At 35.8% G+C, this 21,943-nt stretch overlaps 1 protein-coding gene across 1 annotated transcript in view; it reads right to left on the reverse strand.

Moving 5' to 3' along the window:
* LOC132565053 (dynein axonemal heavy chain 8-like) overlaps positions 1-21,943 on the reverse strand; it is an 86,380-nt gene that overhangs the window by 14,774 nt on the left and 49,663 nt on the right. Inside the window, 25 exon segments of the mRNA XM_060229659.1 lie at positions 246-350; positions 705-797; positions 1,183-1,272; positions 2,966-3,121; positions 3,716-3,871; positions 4,216-4,384; positions 4,699-4,826; positions 5,603-5,740; positions 6,236-6,451; positions 6,940-7,107; positions 7,447-7,623; positions 8,973-9,195; positions 9,620-9,846; positions 10,086-10,250; positions 10,817-10,970; positions 13,454-13,584; positions 13,795-13,917; positions 14,236-14,428; positions 14,671-14,834; positions 15,209-15,315; positions 15,851-16,064; positions 16,408-16,530; positions 17,343-17,477; positions 18,178-18,320; positions 21,215-21,446. Coding sequence (XP_060085642.1) covers positions 246-350; positions 705-797; positions 1,183-1,272; positions 2,966-3,121; positions 3,716-3,871; positions 4,216-4,384; positions 4,699-4,826; positions 5,603-5,740; positions 6,236-6,451; positions 6,940-7,107; positions 7,447-7,623; positions 8,973-9,195; positions 9,620-9,846; positions 10,086-10,250; positions 10,817-10,970; positions 13,454-13,584; positions 13,795-13,917; positions 14,236-14,428; positions 14,671-14,834; positions 15,209-15,315; positions 15,851-16,064; positions 16,408-16,530; positions 17,343-17,477; positions 18,178-18,320; positions 21,215-21,446 — 3,930 coding nt within the window.

The following is a 21,943-nucleotide window of genomic DNA, read 5'->3' on the forward strand; positions in this document are numbered from 1 at the left end:
TGCTACAGGCACAAAATAATGACCCTGAGTATTTTTGTTATTGAGAAATTGTTTCAATTTATACAAAAAATGTTATTTGACCTGGTAACTTTAAAATTTGGTCAAAGTCATTCATTCCAACATGCTGCTGGCCAAATATCTTGATTAGGACCTCTTGGTTATTATAAAGTTGCCAGCTGCTCGGCCGAGCTAGACTTAATTTGCCTACTATCAGACACACAAGATTGTGGTGATAACCTACAGACCTTTGTGCTGGTGAGTTTGTACAGGAGATTATCCTCCAATTCCTGCATTTTCCTCTTGTTCACAGTAACGTCCAGCATGAGCTTGGCACGGTCAGCCTCTAGTTCCTGTACATACAACATACCACTGTTAAAGTTACCATCTGCTGTGACATGCATCAAATGAATTTAAAGAAAGACAGACAATACTGTAAATGGAGGAAGCAAGAGTGATGACGATGAATGTCATTTTCAAATCCTTTATTTGGTAACATAGCCCTTTAATTGGTCACAGAGCTCATCTAAGATAGCCCATCATTGTTTAGTTTCATAGCAGTTTGTGTAAGCAAGAAAGACTGCCAGAGTGATAACATAAAAATGTGATGGAAAATCACATGATAAACAGACATAGCAAAATATCTATACCAGTTACATATATAATATTGGCAGATTCTGACTTCACTACCGCCAGGGATTACCTACATTTTTCTCCGTCATGATGACACGACCAAGTAGCTGATCCTCCAAACCTTTCATGGTCACGGTGAAGTCTATAATGGCTGTCCTGGCACTCACCTAACAACAGATAAACAATCAGTAACATAGGTTCCCTTATATCAGCACCACTTGTCAAGGAAATCAGACTTCATCCAGAAATTATCTCACATTTTACCTAATCCAGCATATGTCTCAATGTATTTAGGGTATTTTCTATTTTACATAAACATCAACAAATGCTAGTGTAAACACTATAAATACATAATTTACAGACAGAAAAATCTTTAGTTATTTAATGCTATTCTCTAGACTTTAAGTCTTCCACTTGTTCTCTATAGTATCACACTAAATTATTGTTCTCTATTGTAATTGTTTTTTATTGAACATTTAAAATAGGGATATATAAACTTTTGTAAGGAATTCACTCTAAACTATTCAGGGACTATCTATTCATAACACTTACTTCTGGAGTGTAGGAGGGGTTTGGCAGTTTGGTTGTGATGTACAGGTAGAAATCATTCATCACATCACATTCTTTATCACCTACTTTGACCTAAAAATCATCATAAAATATAAAAGAAAAAACATACAGCCAATGACGATAAATTGGTGAATCGTGAAACACATCATACACCAATATATGTACCCATCCAATAAAATATTACATTACCTGTATCAATTCTCTTGTTTTTGTTGATAATGATTAAAACAAATTATATCCAGCATTTTCAAACAACTGGCATCTTTATTAAATGCAGGCAGTATCAAAAACTAGTGTGAGGCCTATCAATTTCCAGGAATATAATTACTATGGAGAATGAATGAAGCTATATGATTGGTAGATTCCGGTGCCAATAAGCCAATCATATAGCATTTCATAAAAGGTCTTTTGAAACAAACCAAACCTCATGGTCAACAAGCCTAAATGGGTTTGTCAAAATGATTGTGATCTATATCAGATTGTTGTTCATGTATCGCGATGTGTATCACATCATGCAGTCACTATAATTCCTAGCTTCAGCTAATAATATTTCATGAATGCTATAAACCTCACCAAATAGCTACTATGATTCTGATAGGAATCAGTTGCAATTTCATGATTGATCCTCAGATTATCTGAACTGATCAATGATCAACTGATCGAGTATGGGAAGGACATAAATTTCCATTTTTGCAATAAGATATTAATAACACCATACATAGATGAAGAAAAATTTAAAAGTTAAGAGTGTTTTGTACTTTGCACTTTCTTGCCCTATTATGAAGAATGGACTCCACCATTTTGATTCAATTTGTGCCATATGCTGTTAATTTTGATCAATCGGCAAGATGTTTGATCACTTTGTAATGTTTGTTGACAGGTTTGAGATTTTTTTTTCTGCTAAAGATAGGGAAACATGAATGTCACTTTTCATTTCAGCAACAATCGATCATGAAATATTGCAGTGCGTTAACTAGTCACTTGGCATAACAAGACAATACTGGACAGAGTTGATTAATGGGACAATCACTAACTATCACAACTAATCATACACAATATAAAAGTAAGTCCAATGTTTCAGTATTTAATAATACTTTGGTTACTTTATGTCAACAACATCCTGCAGGTGAAGTTTGAAAGATTGCTGCACAAGTTTAGGAGTTGTGTGGACAAACATCTATAGAAAAACCTGATCTGTTATTGTGGTATGGTTACTATGGCATCTACATTTTGTGAAAAAAATAACCAAAATGCAAATATACATGGTGACTAGCATTCCTCTAACATTTCTGTGTAGTGTCATTGAAATTGCTCCACAAGACAGGAGTTGTCTGGACACAAATTTGTTAAAAAAAAAGTCGTTTATAGTAATTGGTTACCATAGTTTGGTTACCATGGCAACCAAATTTTTGGAGAAAAGAAAAAGTATGTACACCTATACATGGTGACAAACATTCCTTTGTAGTTTCATTGAAATTGCTCCACAAGTCTAGATTGAAATGTCTCGACAAAATTTTTCTATAGATGGATTGACAGAGAGACAGGCTGATTCCAGTATACTCACCTCTACTTAACTTCATTGTAGGAGTGGGGTAGGCGTATAATAAGTTACACAGGATAAGAAATGATGTCTATAATAATGTGACAATACGGTAGCACAGAGTGACATTGAAAACGTCAAAACTCAATTACAAAGATTGATAAAAGGATGTGGCACTGCACTGGTCCACAAGAGTGAAATATATTGTCTTGCATTTCAGCTGACCTTGAATGTTGATCCAGATTTAATGAAGTTTTTCTCAAGGACATTGTCAAGAGCTGGATCAAGCTCCTCCTCAGCATCCTCCAACAGAAGGGGACGTCCTAGGGACAAAGCATCCTCAAGGTGGGTACGGAAGTACTTGTGGTTCAGAGAAGTCACCTACAAATTATTTGTTACCATGTTAATGACAGGAACCTGTGACAATATCAATATGAAAACCTGGTCAATAACGTGCAACTTTATAACAATAAAAGTCTTAGTGATCATGAAAGTAAATTACTAAACAGATGTAGAAAAAATTTTACATTTCAATTAATCATAATAGTGTAGCATTCAGTTCCTAGTTACAAACATTGCCTGATATTTCATGCAAAAATAATCTCATCTAGTGAGATCAAGCATTATCATGTGTAAATTAACCAGCATTGTAGCCCCTGGAAAACTGTAACTTGACTCAGACCATGAGATTAAGGCTTGAAGTCCAAGGAAGTTCTTCAAAAACAACATCCATGTACAAAACATTTGTGGTGATATGTCAGGGATGGAAACAAAACATTTGTGGTGATATGTCAGGGATGGAAACAAAACATTTGTAGTGATATGTCAGGGATGGAAACAAAACATTTGTGGTGATATGTCAGGGATGGAAACAAATAATTTATTACTTGGTACTTAAGGTCAAAAACAATGGACAGAGCTTGTAGAAATGGTTGGAAATAAGAGGGAAAAAAGAGAGGATAATGAAGAACACACCTGTAGGTCACGTTCTTTCTCCCGGTTCTTGATCCATGTCTTGCCTTGGCCCTGTGGGTCAATCAGTAAAGGGTAACGGGACGCCTTGGTAGTTACTATTCCATTCTGTACAGACAGCTCGTCATTAGGCAGTCCCTGGATATTCCACTCACCTATCTATTGACAACAGTAGTTTTGACATCAGTTCAAAAGATCTAATTTTTTTCTCACAAGTGAAAACTAACCAATCTACATTTTCAAGCAAAAATATGACCCACCAGTAGTAAACTATTCATCAGACCTATCTAATCACTCTTCCAAAATTAATACAAATGTAATGCACCAGCCAAATAGAGTCCCAAGATTAATTTCTGAAGACATCATGGCTACCATATGTAAATATTCAGCCACTGATTCTGCCAACTTGTCACAATTCCCTGAATTCATTGGATATTCTATGAATACATTCATAGTAACTTCTCTGTTAATTACGAAAGACAATAAATGAAAGTGGTACTCACTGTGGCATTGTCAACAAGCATTGTGATGAGGTTAAGGTCACTGGTGAAGGGGATGTGTCTGCTGGACAGTTCCCTCTGCCAATTGTTGAGTAGCTTGGTGCGAAACTCCTGGTTAAATGGTCCCGAGTAGGACAGGAAACCTGTACACATCAGAACATCACCAACCAATCTGTAAAGTAAACATTTGTTCTGTTATTTGTATGGAAAAGAAAAACGTACCACACTTTTGAGTATTAAAGATTAAATTATTGAATATTTGAACATGACATCTCTGCACTCCTGCAAACTAATTGTCTAATGTTTCCTCTTAAATGCCTGCGCATGTATACTGGCATACATTTCAGACTATTGTAATAAAACATTAACAAATATGAAATTCTACACTCATTTAACAATGTTTTTAACACCATATCTTGCAGCCAACTTAACCATCTGAACAACAAAATCTTAGTAAAGATTAATGTGTTTACACTGATGTTGTACCTCTCTATCTGTGATTTAAACAGCTTGCTCTGATGTGTCCACCGAACTTTCTCTCCAGCTAAGCCTCCAATAAGGGTAGATGCAGCAGTCATCCTCCTCCTACAGGATTCAGCATCATCCAGCAAGTCCTGTATACAGGTAACACCTCATACTGAAATCTGGCATCTCAAACTAAAGGTAACACCACATACTGAAATCTGGCATCTCAAACTACAGGTAACACCACATACTGAAATCTGGCATCTCAAACTACAGGTAACACCACATACTGAAATCTGGCATCTCAAACTACAGGTAACACCACATACTCAAATCTGGCATCTCAAACTACAGGTAACACCACATACTCAAATCTGGCATCTCAAACTACAGGGAACACTACATACTGATATCTGGCATCTCAAACTACAGGAAACACCTCAGACTAAAGCCTTTTTCAAAATTCAGGTATGCCACATACTATTAAATTGTATGACCTTGACTTTGGCAACTTGGTTGAGGTATTCTCCTTCTTAACCAATGACAATAGGCAAGTAAGTTATACAGTGTATCTATATACCCTGGAGAGTAAAATGCATTTGTAAAATGATCTTAAATTGACATTTGTCAAAGGTAATGCAGTGAAACTTACTGTCTGATCAGAAATGAAGTACTTCGTAATAAATTATGCATAAATGTTAAGGGACAGTGTTGGTAGCCAAACTCAGGCTGAAGGATACCAAGATACACTTGAAAACCATTCACATTTAGCAAAGTCTTCTTGAATGGAAAATAAAACGGGACAGATAAGACAAATGAACAGATACCCTAAAATCAATGAAAAGTGAGAGATAATAAATTAACATACACACAAATGAACCAATTAAACGATCTTGTCGTGATAGGGATATAGTAATTGCCGTACCTGTTTTTCTTGCATAGCTGCATCATACATAGCCTGAACAGCATCCAGTTCTTTCTGTTTATCGTCCAGCTGTCCTTGAGCTTCACTCAGCTCTTTTGTTGCCACCTGGAGGCGAGCCTCTTGCTTGGCTAAGTTTGCCTGACAAATATAAATTAAAGCAAAACCATGAATTCTGCTTTCTTGAATGTAACTACACAAATCATGTCCAATCACAGCTATCCAGAAATTGCTTTTGAACTCCTGACTTTTAGTACGTGAATAGACTTACAATTGTACAGTACATAGAAATAGCCTTTGTTAAAACAAATCTACTAAAACTGTGATGTATGAGCCGGCACCAGACTTAAAACCAGATATTGATATGTGAAAGAATGAAAAGAAAAGCTTATCAAGGTATCAGTCTGTGAACAAAATAGCAATAAATTAAAGATGAGCAGGAGTACTACATCAGTACAATCTGTGTTAACTCAGCAGAACATGTGCCTACTAGTTTCACTCAATTCATAGCAAGCTGTATCAATTCATCAAGATGAGATTCCTTCAGTCTAGCCACAGTGAATATAGTCACTGCTTCAAACTGCTGGCGTACCCATACATCATGCCATATATGTAGCAGTTTGTGTTGAAGCTTACCTTTAATGGCAGAACTTCACGGTTGATACCAAAGAAGAAGGACATGGCAGTGGTCCAGGACAGCAGACCAGCCACACTGCCACACACCTTCTTAGCAGTCTCAAAGGTGTAGTCCTCCATGTTGAGGTATGGTGCCAGTAGCTCCACAGTCTCACCATTAATGGTGTCCTTGGGAAAAGTCTGCAGTGTTGTCAGGAAGGATGAACTGCTCAGTAGCTAAAGGGCAAAATAATACAAAGTCTCTGGAGTTAATTGCCTCGGCAAACATAATCAACATGAAATTTTATCAAAGGGCAATAACTCTGTAAATAAAAGGTTGTGGGTCTTGAATCTAGTACACTGCATATTGTTTGAGTGTGAATAATATATATGATCCTTATTTTACTTTGGGAAAAGTTGTGCTCCGTACACAAAAAGGGCAGAAAGATGGATGGACAGCAAGATGAATAGATGAAAAGGGGGATGGACAATGTGGCAAACATATGTTCCCACATAAAATTTCGGGGAGCATTAAAATAGCATAACTGGTATTTCATGTTGGATTCTCTCATAATGATACTTTTATAGTTTTATTTGACTCATACAGAGAATATTCAATACCTGGAAAAGGTACATAGAAAACATATTGGGATATAATAAGTAGGCTCCAATGTACAGGAGTTTCCAACAGCAACATCTGTTTTTAGTTCTGATTTTATAGTCACCTTCAAAGATTCACTCCATGATGGTTTTGGACAAATCCTCTCTGGGTCTTGTGTAACACTATCTACTCTCTTCTGGAACAGAATCAGCACACAATCCATAATCCTCATGATGAGATGAGGTGGTTTTCCTAGCTTCTTCACAGTGGCAATGTCAGAAGGTTTAATAGTCTGGAGAAAAAGAAGCAAACACACTAATGTCAACATGAAATACTGAAGTGAAAGAAATAAAAGATATTTTGTCAAAATGTCATTGAGGAAACACCAGTTTAAAATCACTGTTCATAGAGCCTACTAGAAAGTTTAAAGAAATTAGCTAAAAACCGAAAGCAGCAATCTGTGGACAAGACTCCAATGTTGTGAAAAAAATGGTTAGGGAAAGGGGCAATAACACTTCAAAATCATTGACCAAACCAAAATGCAGTTCATTAAAACACAATTTCATGTCATGGTCATTAAGTCTGCAAATTTTGAAAGCCATCTGTTGCCTTGTCTAATGATATAATCTACCTTGAGTGCATTCTCTGCTTCCTCTAAAGCAGGCTTTGCAGCCTCAAGTTTTGCCTCAGCCACTGTTTTTTCTGAGTTGATTTCATCTACAATCTTCTGGGCACGATCCTTCACTGTCTGTACAGCACTTTTCACTTTCTCAGCTGCCTGAGCACTAACTGTGACCTCTGCCAATACCTGAAATTGCAAATCAGTGGCTGTAAAACACAGCAGCATTCAAAATCTTCATTGTTCACTTGTATATTTCAGAGATGTATGCTTCTACAAAATGTACAAAATTTTTCCTGAAATATGTACATTTTGTCCTCAAAGAAACCATTGATTCAACATTTCACAGCCAAATTAATTCTTTGGGCTTTCTTGGAATAAGTTGAAAAGACAGATCTTTGTTTGAAGTTAAAGAAAACAAGTGAGTGGCTAAAAGATATGAATTCCCCCACTCCTGTAACCTGATCAGGTGTAGAAACTATAGAGTATATCTGAACTGATCTGCCGAGATTTTTCAAGATATGACAGATTTGGAAAAGGACTTAAAAATAGCTAATAGAACATATGCCCCTCCCCTTTTAAAATGACCGGGACAAATAGAATCTTCCCCTACCCTACATTCTTCCGCGAGAGCAAAATGACAGACTACAAACGCAATATGAATAACCATTAGAAATATTAATTTTGTGGAAATTAAATGTTTTAATTAGAGATAGATACATGGAAATACTTGTATTGAACAACATTTAACTCTGTATCATTTATTAAGGTAGGGTAGGCTTGCTGCGATGTCACGGACAAAAAAGGGATTTCCCAGTTTATAATGACGTCAATTGTTTATGCGCGCGAAAAATTGCAATGGTGAGAGTGTCACGTGTGTGTTCATTTAGAATCAGAGCCATAGATGATCCTTCGACGTTTATTTGTGTTCACTGGACAAGGATTGATATAGTTAATGTTAACTGTGATGTTACAGTCGCGCATTACGGAACCTGCAAACAAAGCATCCACTCGTCGGTTTGAGTAAGTTGTGATAGCCGACTGAGGTCACCGAGTGCAGTCATGTGGGATAGATTTATCCTCCATGGGTGTTCCACATGGGACATGCCTATCCTACATGGGCAGAGGTGGGAGAAATAAAAAGGCACAAGACCTCTAACCCTTAGTATTGGTTGGTAGAGCTGTGAATTATCACAATGGAGGCCAAGGTTGAACTGAAATGTGTTTTACTCCTGAAAGCCAAAACCATTCAAATCTGAACAGGGTTTTCCATAATTTTGTTAGTAGTAGGCTGTGTAGTGAAAGTAGGAGGCCGGCCTGCCGTGTACGTGTAGTCGTGTACGGAACATTATTACGGAACTGGATTAGTGTAGGCGGCTCTTATTAAAAACCCTGTTGAAATTTCGGAACTGATAGAATTAACACTTAATCCAGAGCTGTGATATTAAAGACTTACTTGACTTGTAATATCTTGCACTATACTACAAGTTCCCTCTCTTTCCTTACTTGAATATCAGTTAATTGTAGTAGTGGTATACCTTGTCTGCCCGTATATTAGCCTGAGCCAACTCTTTCTCTTTGATAGCCAGCTCCTTGGACAGAACATCCACAGATGCACTTGCTTCAATCAGTTTCTCCAGGCCAGTGTTCATTCTTCTTGCCATCTCTGCAATGTCAGCATGCTGACTACTGTACACATTCTTGTAGCCATCCAGGAAAGACAGGTAGGATTTGGGAGTCACATGTGTCTGACGTCGATACCTTACAATCAAAACAAAGTCATGGTGTGTGGTAGATAAACAATAGGCAGAATTAGCCTTGCACATTCTATTTTGCATACTTTGTTGGTCCCACAATCTCTGGACAAATGTTCTGTTCTATTGCACACTTGCCATGTAGAAATATTAATTAGTATTCAGTCTCATCCTCCAAATCAAAGTAAACCAATACTTTATGGTTTTGTATTTATGAATTACCAGTTAAGACAGTACATAACATTGGCAAATAGTCCTTCTTGGAAGACTTTCTCAAACAATACAAAGTGGACATTTCTAGTGTCATATGTCTACCTGCACATTGTTTTTAAAAAGTTAAGTCTATAATTACACAAGAGTGTCACTGTAATATTCAACTGAAACTTTTCTGAATATTATTATTGCTTATTTATCATTGAGTTTCTTTTTACCTCTGGAAATAGTCCACACAAACAGAGGCAACATTGTCGTGGACAGAGCCCATACTGTGGACAAGCTGGGATTTTGTTTCCTTTGTACATGCAATGTCAAAACTATTGAGAAAATGTCCAGACACCGCTATAAGAGCATCCTTTGGCCAGCGACTAAACCAATCCATGGTACAACCAGAAATCAGTCCGGGAAACTTCAAAGATCTGTTACGAAACTTCTCTCCTACCTAGAATGTCACCAGTAAAAGTAGACAAACAGAGAAAAGTCTAAAACATATATTCACAGAACAATTTTTAAATCTATATTGAACAAATAACAATTTGAAATTTCAGAACAAGATTAACTTTTCCATGATAACCTGCTTAACTACTGCTAAATTCTTAGATTACATCGTTTTGAAGTATCTACTTTACCCTGGCCAAAACTCTCAGATCAATCATCATTGCTGTGTAGGAGTTTACTTACAGGAGAGAAGCAGAGAACAGTGTGTAAATTACTGCGAGCCCGGCTGATAAAATAGTCATAGAGGGTCTCCTGCGTGGGAGCTCGACGAGGGAATTCTTTCTTCATCACAGGAATCAGCTCCTGGGTTATTTCATCTAACTCATCTCTCGCGAACAGGTTAGAGACCTGTAAGTAGGCAACATCAACAACTAATCAGTAAGATAGATGTAAGCATAAAGGAAATTCTACAAAATATAGGCAACAACATTAAAATACAATGAAATTAGGAGAAATCAGGACAAATAAAATAAGTTTTGTCATGTGCCATGGTAATATTGTGTGAGTATTGATAGGCTTGATGTTGCAGAACTTTAGAACATTGACACAACACTCAACTGCACAACCATAAAATCTAGCTATTGGAAATGCCCATTGGAAGTGAGCTAAGAACATCACCTCTCCAGAGCTAAGAACAATACTTCTCCAGAGCTACGAACATTATCTCTCCAGAGCTAAAAACAATACCTCTCCAGAGCTAAAAACAATACTTTTCCAAAGCTAAGAACATTACCTCTCCTGAGCAAAGAACAATACTTCTCCAGAGCTAAGAACATAACCTCTCCAGAGCTACACCCACGACCTCTCCAGAGCTAAGAACATTACCTCTCTAGAGCCAAGAACATTACCTCTCCAGAGCTAACATTACCTCTCCAAAGCTAAGAACAATACTTCTCCTGAGCTACGAATATTACCTCTCCAGAGCTAAGAACATTGTTGAGGTATTCGAGGAAGGACTCATCCTTGATCTCATTGTCTGTGAAGAGGAAGGTGATGCCCTGACCCTGGCCACCTGCCGTACGATACAGGAATTTCAGGTCCTCCATCAAGTTGGTGACATTGTAAGATCTGTGTTAACACAATGGCACATACAGGAAATTTTGAACATTTTGTGAATTCAATAAAACATGACAACAAAGGTTCCAGAAATTCAAAACAACATTATTTTTCAAGATTCATTTATTTCAATGTAAATGTCATACCGATCAGACGAAATAATATTTTTGTGAGTAAAAGAAGAAAAGACATTAGACATGAAGTCCATTAATTGGCCACATCTCCTTCAGTTTAAAAAGACTTTGTTTGTTAAATTGAATTCTAAAACTAGAAAGCTGATTTTCCAAGCATACTACTACACAAATACTATGAAACAAGGGCTATGACCATTTAGGTGGGTCATGGTTATTAGAAACAAACTTTGTAATGCTTCATCCCAGCGTGCAACTAGCCCAATATCATTATTGACCCCTGTGACCTTAAACAAATTTGTTACCCATCCCAGCATACAACTGGTCAAATATATTTTGATTTTGAGCCTCTTTGTTATTGAGAAATATTCATTTAAAGAGAAAGTTGAAGCCAGATGACACAAATGATGGACACAGCATCTTTGGGCAGTTGAGCTTAAAACCAGTTTCATGTCAGATTGAGCCAAAACAACTTGAAACACCAAATATTTGTTTACAATACTTTTACTATTAGTGGAAATTACAACATTTAGGGTTGGTGAGTATCTACATGGTCTGTGCAGCAGTAAGGTAAACATATTTTACAGATATTAATGCATCTGCACATTCAGTGTAAAAAAAAAGAGCACAAGAGAAAGAAAATCAAAGTACATACTGTATTAATAAGTACATCTACTCTTCCCTAATATGCATTCAGTGAATATCCTAGATTTAGTCTTAAAATCTACTGCCATTTTACAAAACAGATATGGTTTAAAAACCTCCTCCTTAATCATGGTAAGCATATTTGTACTGGAGAAGGGGGCTCATTTGTGGCAAAATATGGCACTCTTGGGGAAGCCCTATTTGGAGCACAAATTCGGACTTTTACCATTTAAGTATCATTTTATGGTAAGTTGGTCAAAATTTCAAATATGTTTTTATTTGTACACCGATTCTGTTCTGCTGCTTTCTTCAGTATTGATTCTGATCATCATCGAAGAACAATTTGCTTAACTGCTTGTCTAAATCAAACAACATGCTTCACTGAATCCAAGATACAGTTTAAAGTCTTGCACTATATGACGGTTTAATTCTCCATCAGCCAAATAAGACTGATCCCATTCACAAGCAGATAATAACATCCCATTTGAAATTTTAAGTCTAAGAATAATATACAATGATACACATGGAAATGACAATGGCCTAATCAAATATGTAAAATTACCTACATGATATATATACTTTCCACTCTAATGCTTTGCTATAAGTTTGCAAAACCAGACCTTGTGTCCTAACTTGTCAGTGAATCAAAATATAAAATGGATCTTTAATTTATAACTTCTTTTAGATATTAGATATCCAAACTCAAACTCATATCATAAACTCTTGATAATAAACACTCGTCGGGTGATGGCGTCGTAAGATTAGTTGTTCCGCCGCTACACTTCACTACAGCTCAACAAATGTTGCATCCAGCAACGTTTTCTTTGCTTGTAGCTCCCCCCTTCCGAACAATTAAGCCGCAGTGCTTCCAAACATCAGCCTTTCCCTTCGGGTTTTTCACTATGCTATCGTCCATGCCTATGAAGGCCGCCATTTAGGATACGTTACTAAGCACTCGACGATGGATTCATCAATACTTATCGTCTCATAAACATCATAAATTCGAATGAATTATCATAGTATTAGAGATTTACGCATAAAAATAAAAGTATAAATGATTTTAATAATTTATATTTAAAATTTCCATTACTAAACAAACTTTTCACGGAAACTAAAGATGATTCCCGTGAGGCTCCAAGTGAACCGATACATCTAAATCATATCGCGATATGTATCTTTTTAATGACGAACCTTGATATACCGGTATACCGATAATACCTCACATCCCTAGTCCTAAAATCTCTGTATTCAAGAATTCTACCTAGGGAATTTTTAAGTCTCTCCAAATGTGCAGTATGTACTTCGGATAAGAAGAAATGCATCAATATGGTAGTGATATTAAAGATACTAGATTATGTAAAAATCATTAGCAAGCAACATACATGCGTCTATCTATACAAAGGTGCAAAAGTGAGAGTGATGACCACAGCTAAAGGGAAAGCATGCACATCTATACACAGTATTTACCACTTGATCACTGGCCAAGACCGATGCTGTGAAAAAATATAATATTCCTAAAACATCCAAAATCAGGTAAAACTGTCTTTGTGTCAGAAATAATTCAGAACTGGACGATAAATGAATTTCATTTTAAGATCAATCTATCAAAATTACAAATTATGAAAACAGAAAAGTCAGGGACAAGACATTGGCGTTATCATTTTTAATGAATGTGATACTTTTCCCTGTTATGCCAAGAAAAAGTTAGATGTATTATACCTTGTAAGTGTGATCTGAAAAATTTTATAGCCTGCGATGAAGGAAGCCAGGCGAGTGAGGGACTGTTTACCGGATCCTCCTACTCCTACCAGCAGGGCTGCTCCTCGGGGGGTACGGATGATTCGAGAAATCTGCACACACAAAAAGGAAATTAGAATTGGTGCTTCACACTCATGTACATCTCATCTCTTGAATTTTTTTTCTCTCTTCTTTTTAAGGAAAGACAGGAAACAGGAAATAAGCAATTTTTCAATCAATACAGTAAACATTACACAGTCTGTCACACTATATACATGTTAGTTTATAATGAGTTTTTAATGTTGTTAGAGTGTAATAATTACCTTGATGAGGTGTACCATGGCATCCTTAAAGAATACCAGATCCATGTGTGCTCCTCGCACCATTTCATTGTACTGTAGCATGTAGCCTAGCAGCTTTTCATTCAGGAAGTCGTAGTCAGGAATCTTGATGACAGCACGAACATTTTTTATTAAATAGTTTCTAAATGCTAGAATTGCCGTCCTATACATTTAATACTATACTTTTATATTCCAATTCCTGATGAAACTCTAACAGAAAGTGGGGCAGGCTAATTGTTATGTACTTCAGGAAACTCCATTTTGTTATCCTGCTGTACAGGCTATTTCAAGGCCTTGACTACCATTGGTTTTTATACTTGTATTATATACATGATTCTACAATTTATGTCTCATATACAACTTTCTAACATTTTTAAGTCAACCCTTTCACATGGTGTATGGAAGGCAATAAATTGGACTTACTGCCTCATATATCTTTGGAGCATCAAGGACAGCATCGTCAGCCTCTTCTCCTGTTGGTTCTGGAGGGTCTCTCAGGAAATCTACAAAGTAGGGTTCATCTGGACACTGAGCAGCATACTCCTCACCCAGCAGGTTCTTCATCACATTGACAGCAGCATTCTCAAACCACAACTTATCCTCATGATTGGTGAACCTGTTACAGATAATGAACATCAGACAAATCAGTAAGATTTCAATATAACACAGGAACTTGGTTAATTAACTATACAAGTTATACATTTTTAGATATATATACATAGAAACCTAATATATTTTACATGTAGCAGAGAGATTACTCATCTTCAATGACCCTAGTACACTTAAGTTTCCACAGAACCATGATTACCTGTCTGCTGTGACCCTAGTACAGTCATGTTTCCACAGAACCATGATTACCTGTCTGCTATGACCCTAGTACACTCATGTTTCCACAGAGCCAGTAAAGTGGTCTCGTTTTGGCACTCCTCTCCCTGTATGGTCAGCATTCCCTGCCAGATTCTTGACAAATCTCTCAGGTTGAAGATGTAGTGAAACTTTGCAGGGGTGGGCAACATCTTAATCTAATAATGGAAAACCTCTTGAATTTCAAATTTAAATACAAGTGAAGCTAAATAAATAGGAGCCTCATCAAAAGCAAACTGCTTCCTACAAACTCAGGAAAGGAGAATTCAACTAATAAACCAGAGGTCATGGGTACAATTCCTATACACCAATTAATTAAGTTATAACATCAGTATTTGTTTTGGAATCAATAGATGGCTAAAATGTTGCAGAATATGATTGAATCCATAAACTGATTAAGCTTGGCTGATAGAGAACAAATTATTTTGTTTCTCATCCCTTCGATTTCTCTGAGATAACAGTTGATTTCATTCTAATTTTGTCTATGACAATTGTCAACAGGAAATCAAGTATTCCCAGCCAAAACGTTCACCTTTGTCATCTGCCAGAGTGTACGAGTGGCTGGTATCAGGTCCTTGGTCAAGGTACAAACTTCAGCTGCAAATCTCTCAGGGCAGAAATAACCACACCCTATAATTCCTGTGACATGTAAAATCACCATACTTTTGTCAAACACATATTTTTTCCCAATTTATTTAATAATCTGTTCTGTGACTGATCTTATAGATTCAATTTCTTGCCACTCTTGTGGAATAAAATAGAAATCTGAAGCAATAAAAGAAATAAAAAAATCTGTAGAAATTCATGACTTTCTGTCAAAAAATACCATCATCAATGTTTAAGTAAAGCTGAATCAATAGGCACTATTATAAACTATAGTAGAGAGTATGTCCTAGGCATATCAGGTAAATAAAGATTTGTACCTATGTTCTGGAGGTGTGATAATATAAATTAGAAAAGGCATCATCGTATGGAGCAAAGAAATGGCCCACTGCTTTTGGCAAAAACTCAGCACTGTTTTGTTGTGGCATTTTTGTCTTTACAATACTTGTTAATTTCAGTTGATTATGCCTCCCATCCAGAATGTTGGTTTCAAATCCTGAACCATAGAAGGAGAGAGAAATTCAATAAACCCTGTAAAAAGAGATTGAATTATGAACCTGTCAAATCTTACCAAAGATCTTGTCTATGGAATTGTTGGATGGCAGTGTGCAGTTGAAGATCGAGAATTGGCGTTTCAGACGCTGAGGGATGTCATTGCGACCGCCACCAGGATGGATCATGGCAGCCACGAATTGGAGGTCAACAATGGATATAAAATCACCAGGCTTGTCAAGACTGTACATGCCATGCATCTCCATCATTTGACGTGTGATTTCGTTGGTTATCTGTACACATTTATTCAATTTAATACAAAATACAATTTCATTATTTTAAGTTTCATATCTTCAATCAATAGCTAAATTTTCAATTTAAAGGAAAACAATTAAGTAACCATTTTAAAGCAAGGTACACCTCCGAATGGCTATAACCAAAGTTTACATGATAGGTATTGTTGATAAACTTATTTCTTTGTACTTTTTCAGGAGTTTGTTATTCTATTGCTCACATTTTGCTCGATTTAATTTTTTAATACAATTCTGTTGAAATGTTGGTGCTCTCTTCACTTCTAACATCTATATTTTCAGGAAAGCTTGCTATCTCATTCCTGGCCTCAGGCTCTGGTCATACCTGATCGCCCCATTCATTGATGATAGGCATATTGATGTCATCAACAAACACAGTCATACGCCTGCCCCCTGGTGGACCATAGGTACTTCCCATTCTCTTGTCCACATAACTTTCCACTGTTCGCTGAAATCACCAAATATTTACATCAGATCTTGGTATCAAATGTAAATACATATCCTGGTTTACTACAAGTTGTAACAATATAGCTACATGTCAAATATGTCAACATATTTGGAAAAAGGAATTTCCACACTAGTAACACTTCCTTACTACAGCACTAACAGAGTGGCATGCAAGTCATCCAGGAGAACTCATATACCACACTATAGAGTATAATCTGTTTTCATACCAGAACCAACATCACTGATCATTTTATAAAACATTAAACAGGGTAGGTATATCTTTGCTAATGAAATACAATGTGTAGAACCTGTATTTACATGACAGAAAACAAGAAAACATTCAGGGCACAAATTAAATACAATTTAACAAATTAATAACCATTACTACAAATATACAAGTTGTTTTATGTTCTACTCCAAGTCTGACTACAAACACCACTGCCATACAAATGCCAGTTGATCATTCTATTTTCACAGAGAGTTAGCAAGAGAACAGAATATCTGAATTTGGATCATTATACCAGATAAATCATCTAATTGTGCCTCAAAATCAACAGTGACTAGAACATATTTATATTATGTTCTAACAAAAAGTATGTACAAGAATATATATATATATTTTTTTTTTATAAGTATTGAGTCAACACACCAAAAAAAGAAATACGACACAGGTTTTTAAAGTTGACAGTGTCCAGATAACACATCTTCTAGTTACAACAAAGGAAAATGCAAGGATCAGATATCCTAGTCAATAAATGTATAGGCAAGGCTCATTTACTTGCTCTACTTTAACAATTTTACAGTATACTGTACTTGGAACATCATAGGAGTGGAAGCAGAGGAGAAGTTGAAGCTCTTTCCAAGGTGAAGGTCAGGGTCATATTTAGCCATGTAACCTTTGATCATCACTGTCTTAGCTGTTCCCTGTTCTCCTATAAGAAGCACAGCCTACAACACGCCAATTCAATTGTTAGATTTTCCTTATATATACGGGATTGTACTGATAAGATATATCTGATAACATGTGTGGTTATTATTGTTAACGTAATCTTTATTCCAAAAATTTGGTGAAATCGTCACTGAAAACTGTTAACTTCAAGTTAATTGACTTTGGTCTTGAAAATAGGATTCAAGACAGTCCTTCACCTGTCCAATGACTTATAAATGTGTGGGAAATTGAATCACTACATATCTCATTCAAATTTAGGTTTCTATGCCGATATATCCAGCATAAAAAAAGTGACAACTGGTTGTCATCTTCAGGACATAATAAATACCACACTTGTTTCTGTGTAATGTGAATTATTTTATTAAATGACTCCATAGATAAGTATTCATTGTTTTTTCCTTTTTCTGCATACACATCATATTGTTTCAGTAAAGAAAGTACCTAATGCTGTAAGATAACAGATTGATAACTGAACTGGACTATCAGTTACTAGATCACTCTTGTTTACAACTATGTCTCCAACCACAAATTACTATTGCACCCTAATGCAGTTACTTATAATGGACGTAACTGACTGCATCAGTTCATAAGGAAAAGGATCATCATGAAATAAAAGATAAATTACCGCTACTAATAGAGCTGTCAGCATTCTAATTCTATTCTATATACAGTAAAATTTTAAATAAGAATTGAACTAACCTTGTGTTGCTTGGAAACAGTGTCTATGAGGAAGTTAGAGCGGACATTGTCCACATTTGGAACAAGAATGGATGAAAATTCCGGTACAGAGTCTGAAGGGTAGATATACTCCTCCACTCTCCTGGACCAGTGCTCCCATTCACCTACATCAAACACAGTCAATTACCTACATCAAACATAGTCAATTACCTACATCAAACATAGTCACCTACATCAAACATAGTCAATTACCTACATCAAACATAGTCAAATACCTACATCAAACATAGTCAATTACCTACATCAAACATAGTCACCTACATCAAACATAGTCAATTACCTACATCAAACACAGTCAATTACCTACATCAAACATAGTCAATTACCTACATCAAACACAGTCAATTACCTACATCAAACACAGTCAATTACCTACATCAAACATAGTCAATTACCTACATCAAACACAATCAATTACCTACATCAAACACAGTCAATTACCTACACCAAACATAGTCAATTACCTACATCAATCACCTACATCTAACATTTTACATTTCATACATTTTAAAACAATTACCTATATCGACCACAGTCAATTACCTACATCAAACATAGTCAATTACCTACATCCAACATAGTCAATTACCTACATCAAACATAGTCACCTACATCAAACATAGTCAATTACCTACATCAAACATAGTCAATTACCTACATCAAACATAGTCAATTACCTACATCAAACATAGTCAATTACCTACATCAAACACAGTCAATTACCTACATCAAACACAGTCAATTACCTACATCAAACACAGTCAATTACCTACACCAAACATAGCCAATTACCTACATCAATCACCTACATCTAACATTTTACATTTCATACATTTTAAAACAATTACCTATATCGACCACAGTCAATTACCTACATCAAACACAGTCAATTACCTACATCAAACATAGTCAATTACCTACACCAAACATAGCCAATTACCTACATCAAACACAGTCAATTACCTACATCAAACATAGTCAATTACCTACATCCAACATAGTCAATTACCTACATCAATCACCTACATCTAACATTTTACATTTCATACATTTTAAAACAATTACCTATATAGACCACAGTCAATTACCTACATCAAACATAGTCAATTACCTACATCAAACATAGTCACCTACATCAAACATAGCCAATCACCTACATCAAACATAGTCAAATACCTACATCAAACACAGTCAATTACCTACATCAAACACTGTCAATTATCTACATCAAACATAGTCAATTACCTACATCAAACATAGTCACCTACATCAAACATAGTCAATTACCTACATCAAACATAGTCAATTACCTACAGTCAATTACCTACATCAATCACCTACATCTAACATTTTACATTTCATACATTTTAAAACAATTACCTATATCGACCTACACAATTACCTAGTCAATTACCTAATTCAAACACAGTCAATTACCTACATCAAACATAGTCGATTACCTACATCAAACATAGTCAATTACCTACATCAAACATAGTCAATTACCTACATCAAACAGTCACCTACATCAAACATAGTCAATTACCTACATCAAACATAGTCACCTACATCAAACATAGTCAATTACCTAATTCAAACACAGTCAATTACCTACATCAAACATAGTCAATTACCTAATTCAAACACTGTCAATTACCTACATCAAACACTGTCAATTATCTACATCAAACACAGTCAATTACCTACATCAAACACTATCAATTACCTACATCAAACACAGTCAATTACCTACATCAAACACTATCAATTACCTACATCAAACACTGTCAATTACCTACATCAAACACTATCAATTACCTACATCAAACATAGTCAATTACCTACATCAAACACTGTCAATTACCTACATCAAACAGTCACTCACCTACATCAAACATAGTCAATCACCTACATCAAACACTATCAATTACCTACATCAAACACAGTCAATTACCTACATCAAACACAGTCACTCACCTACATCAAACATAGTCAATCACCTACATCAAACATAGTCAATCACCTACATCAAACATAGTCAATTACCTACATCAAACAGTCATCTACATCAAACATAGTCAATTACCTACATCAAACACTGTCAATTATCTACATCAAACACATCAAACACAGTCAATTACCTACATCAAACAGTCATCTACATCAAACATAGTCAATTACCTACATCAAACACTGTCAATTATCTACATCAAACACAGTCACTCACCTACATCAAACACTATCAATTACCTACATCAAACACTGTCAATTATCTACATCAAACACAGTCAATTACCTACATCAAACACTGTCAATTACCTACATCAAACACTGTCAATTACCTACATCAAACACTATCAATTACCTACATCAAACACTATCAATTACCTACATCAAACATAGTCAATTACCTACATCAAACACTATCAATTACCTACATCAAACACAGCCAATCACCTACATCAAACACTATAAATTAAGTACATCAAACACATTCACCTATATCAATCACAGTCACTCACCTACATCAAACACAATCAAACAATACTGAAAGATTACAAGAATACACCATTCTAAATATGTATATTTTGTTCCTTACATTTTTAGACAAAACTAGATGGACATAATTAAGAAAAGCCATTCATTGTGACCATGTAGGCTTTATGAAATTATAATAATAATTAACAGTACAGTGTCATTTTGAAATGTTACAGTGGCACATTCCATATCAAACATATATTTCAAATAACACATAACAATTTGCATATTCAGATTTCATATCTCCATCATCATTCATCCTGCAATAATGAATTATGATCTATTTTCTCAATCTATTTTCTCAACTCTTTAATCAGTTTGATTGAATATCTTATCATGCCACTGTATCTGCTAAGTATATTGATGTCTTATGTATATTTTTGCAAAAAGACTCTCAATTGTTGGAGGACAGCAGTAACAACTCAACTTTTCAGCAGTTTACCAACACCCTTGGACTAACCTTTATCATCCATCACAAATTCAAAGATGGTTTCATCCTCCTGGACAGGAGGGAGGTTCAAGGAACACTCATGGTTTGTGACAAATTCCTCCATTTTAGCACGGCCATCCAATTCCAGCAGGGCACCAAGACTCCACATCAGACTAAAAATGAATAACTTCTCCAACTGGGAGGCTGGTAGAGCACTCTTGTCATCTCTTTTGGGGATCAGGCCCTCTAGCAGGTCACAGGCCTATAGCAATATAATAAGTCTAAATTAGGTCATAGGTGTGTAACAACATCACAAATCAAGAGGTCACATGCCTGTAACAATAAAACATATATCAAAATAAGTCACATGCTTGTGACTATGTAACAGGTCAATGCAATCAATGAAAAGTAGGTCATAGGCCTATAAAGGGTAGCAATTTAAAAGGTCACATGTCTGTAATGGCATAACATACCACAATTAGGTTACAATCCTCTGACAACAAAAGGTCCAAGAGGGATCTTGGCGACCACCATTGTTGGATCTTAATTTGTTCTTTGAAAGTTAGATCTTTTCTCTTCTTTTCTCTTCTCTTCTTTTGTTCTTAATGATAAGAACATTCATATCCAGAAATTGCGATGATAATCTTTAGTGGCCAAATCTAAAATGATCGCCTGCAAGTCATTTTGTTTCTTCTGATCAGTCCCAAGATCAATCAGGCACAAGTAGAGACCAAAGGGAACAAATCTACGAAATTTGAG

This window comes from Ylistrum balloti, unplaced genomic scaffold (assembly GCF_031769215.1).
Source record: "Ylistrum balloti isolate Yb309-2 unplaced genomic scaffold, AGI_CSIRO_Ybal_v1 Utg369688, whole genome shotgun sequence".
Lineage (NCBI taxonomy): Eukaryota > Metazoa > Mollusca > Bivalvia > Pectinida > Pectinidae > Ylistrum > Ylistrum balloti.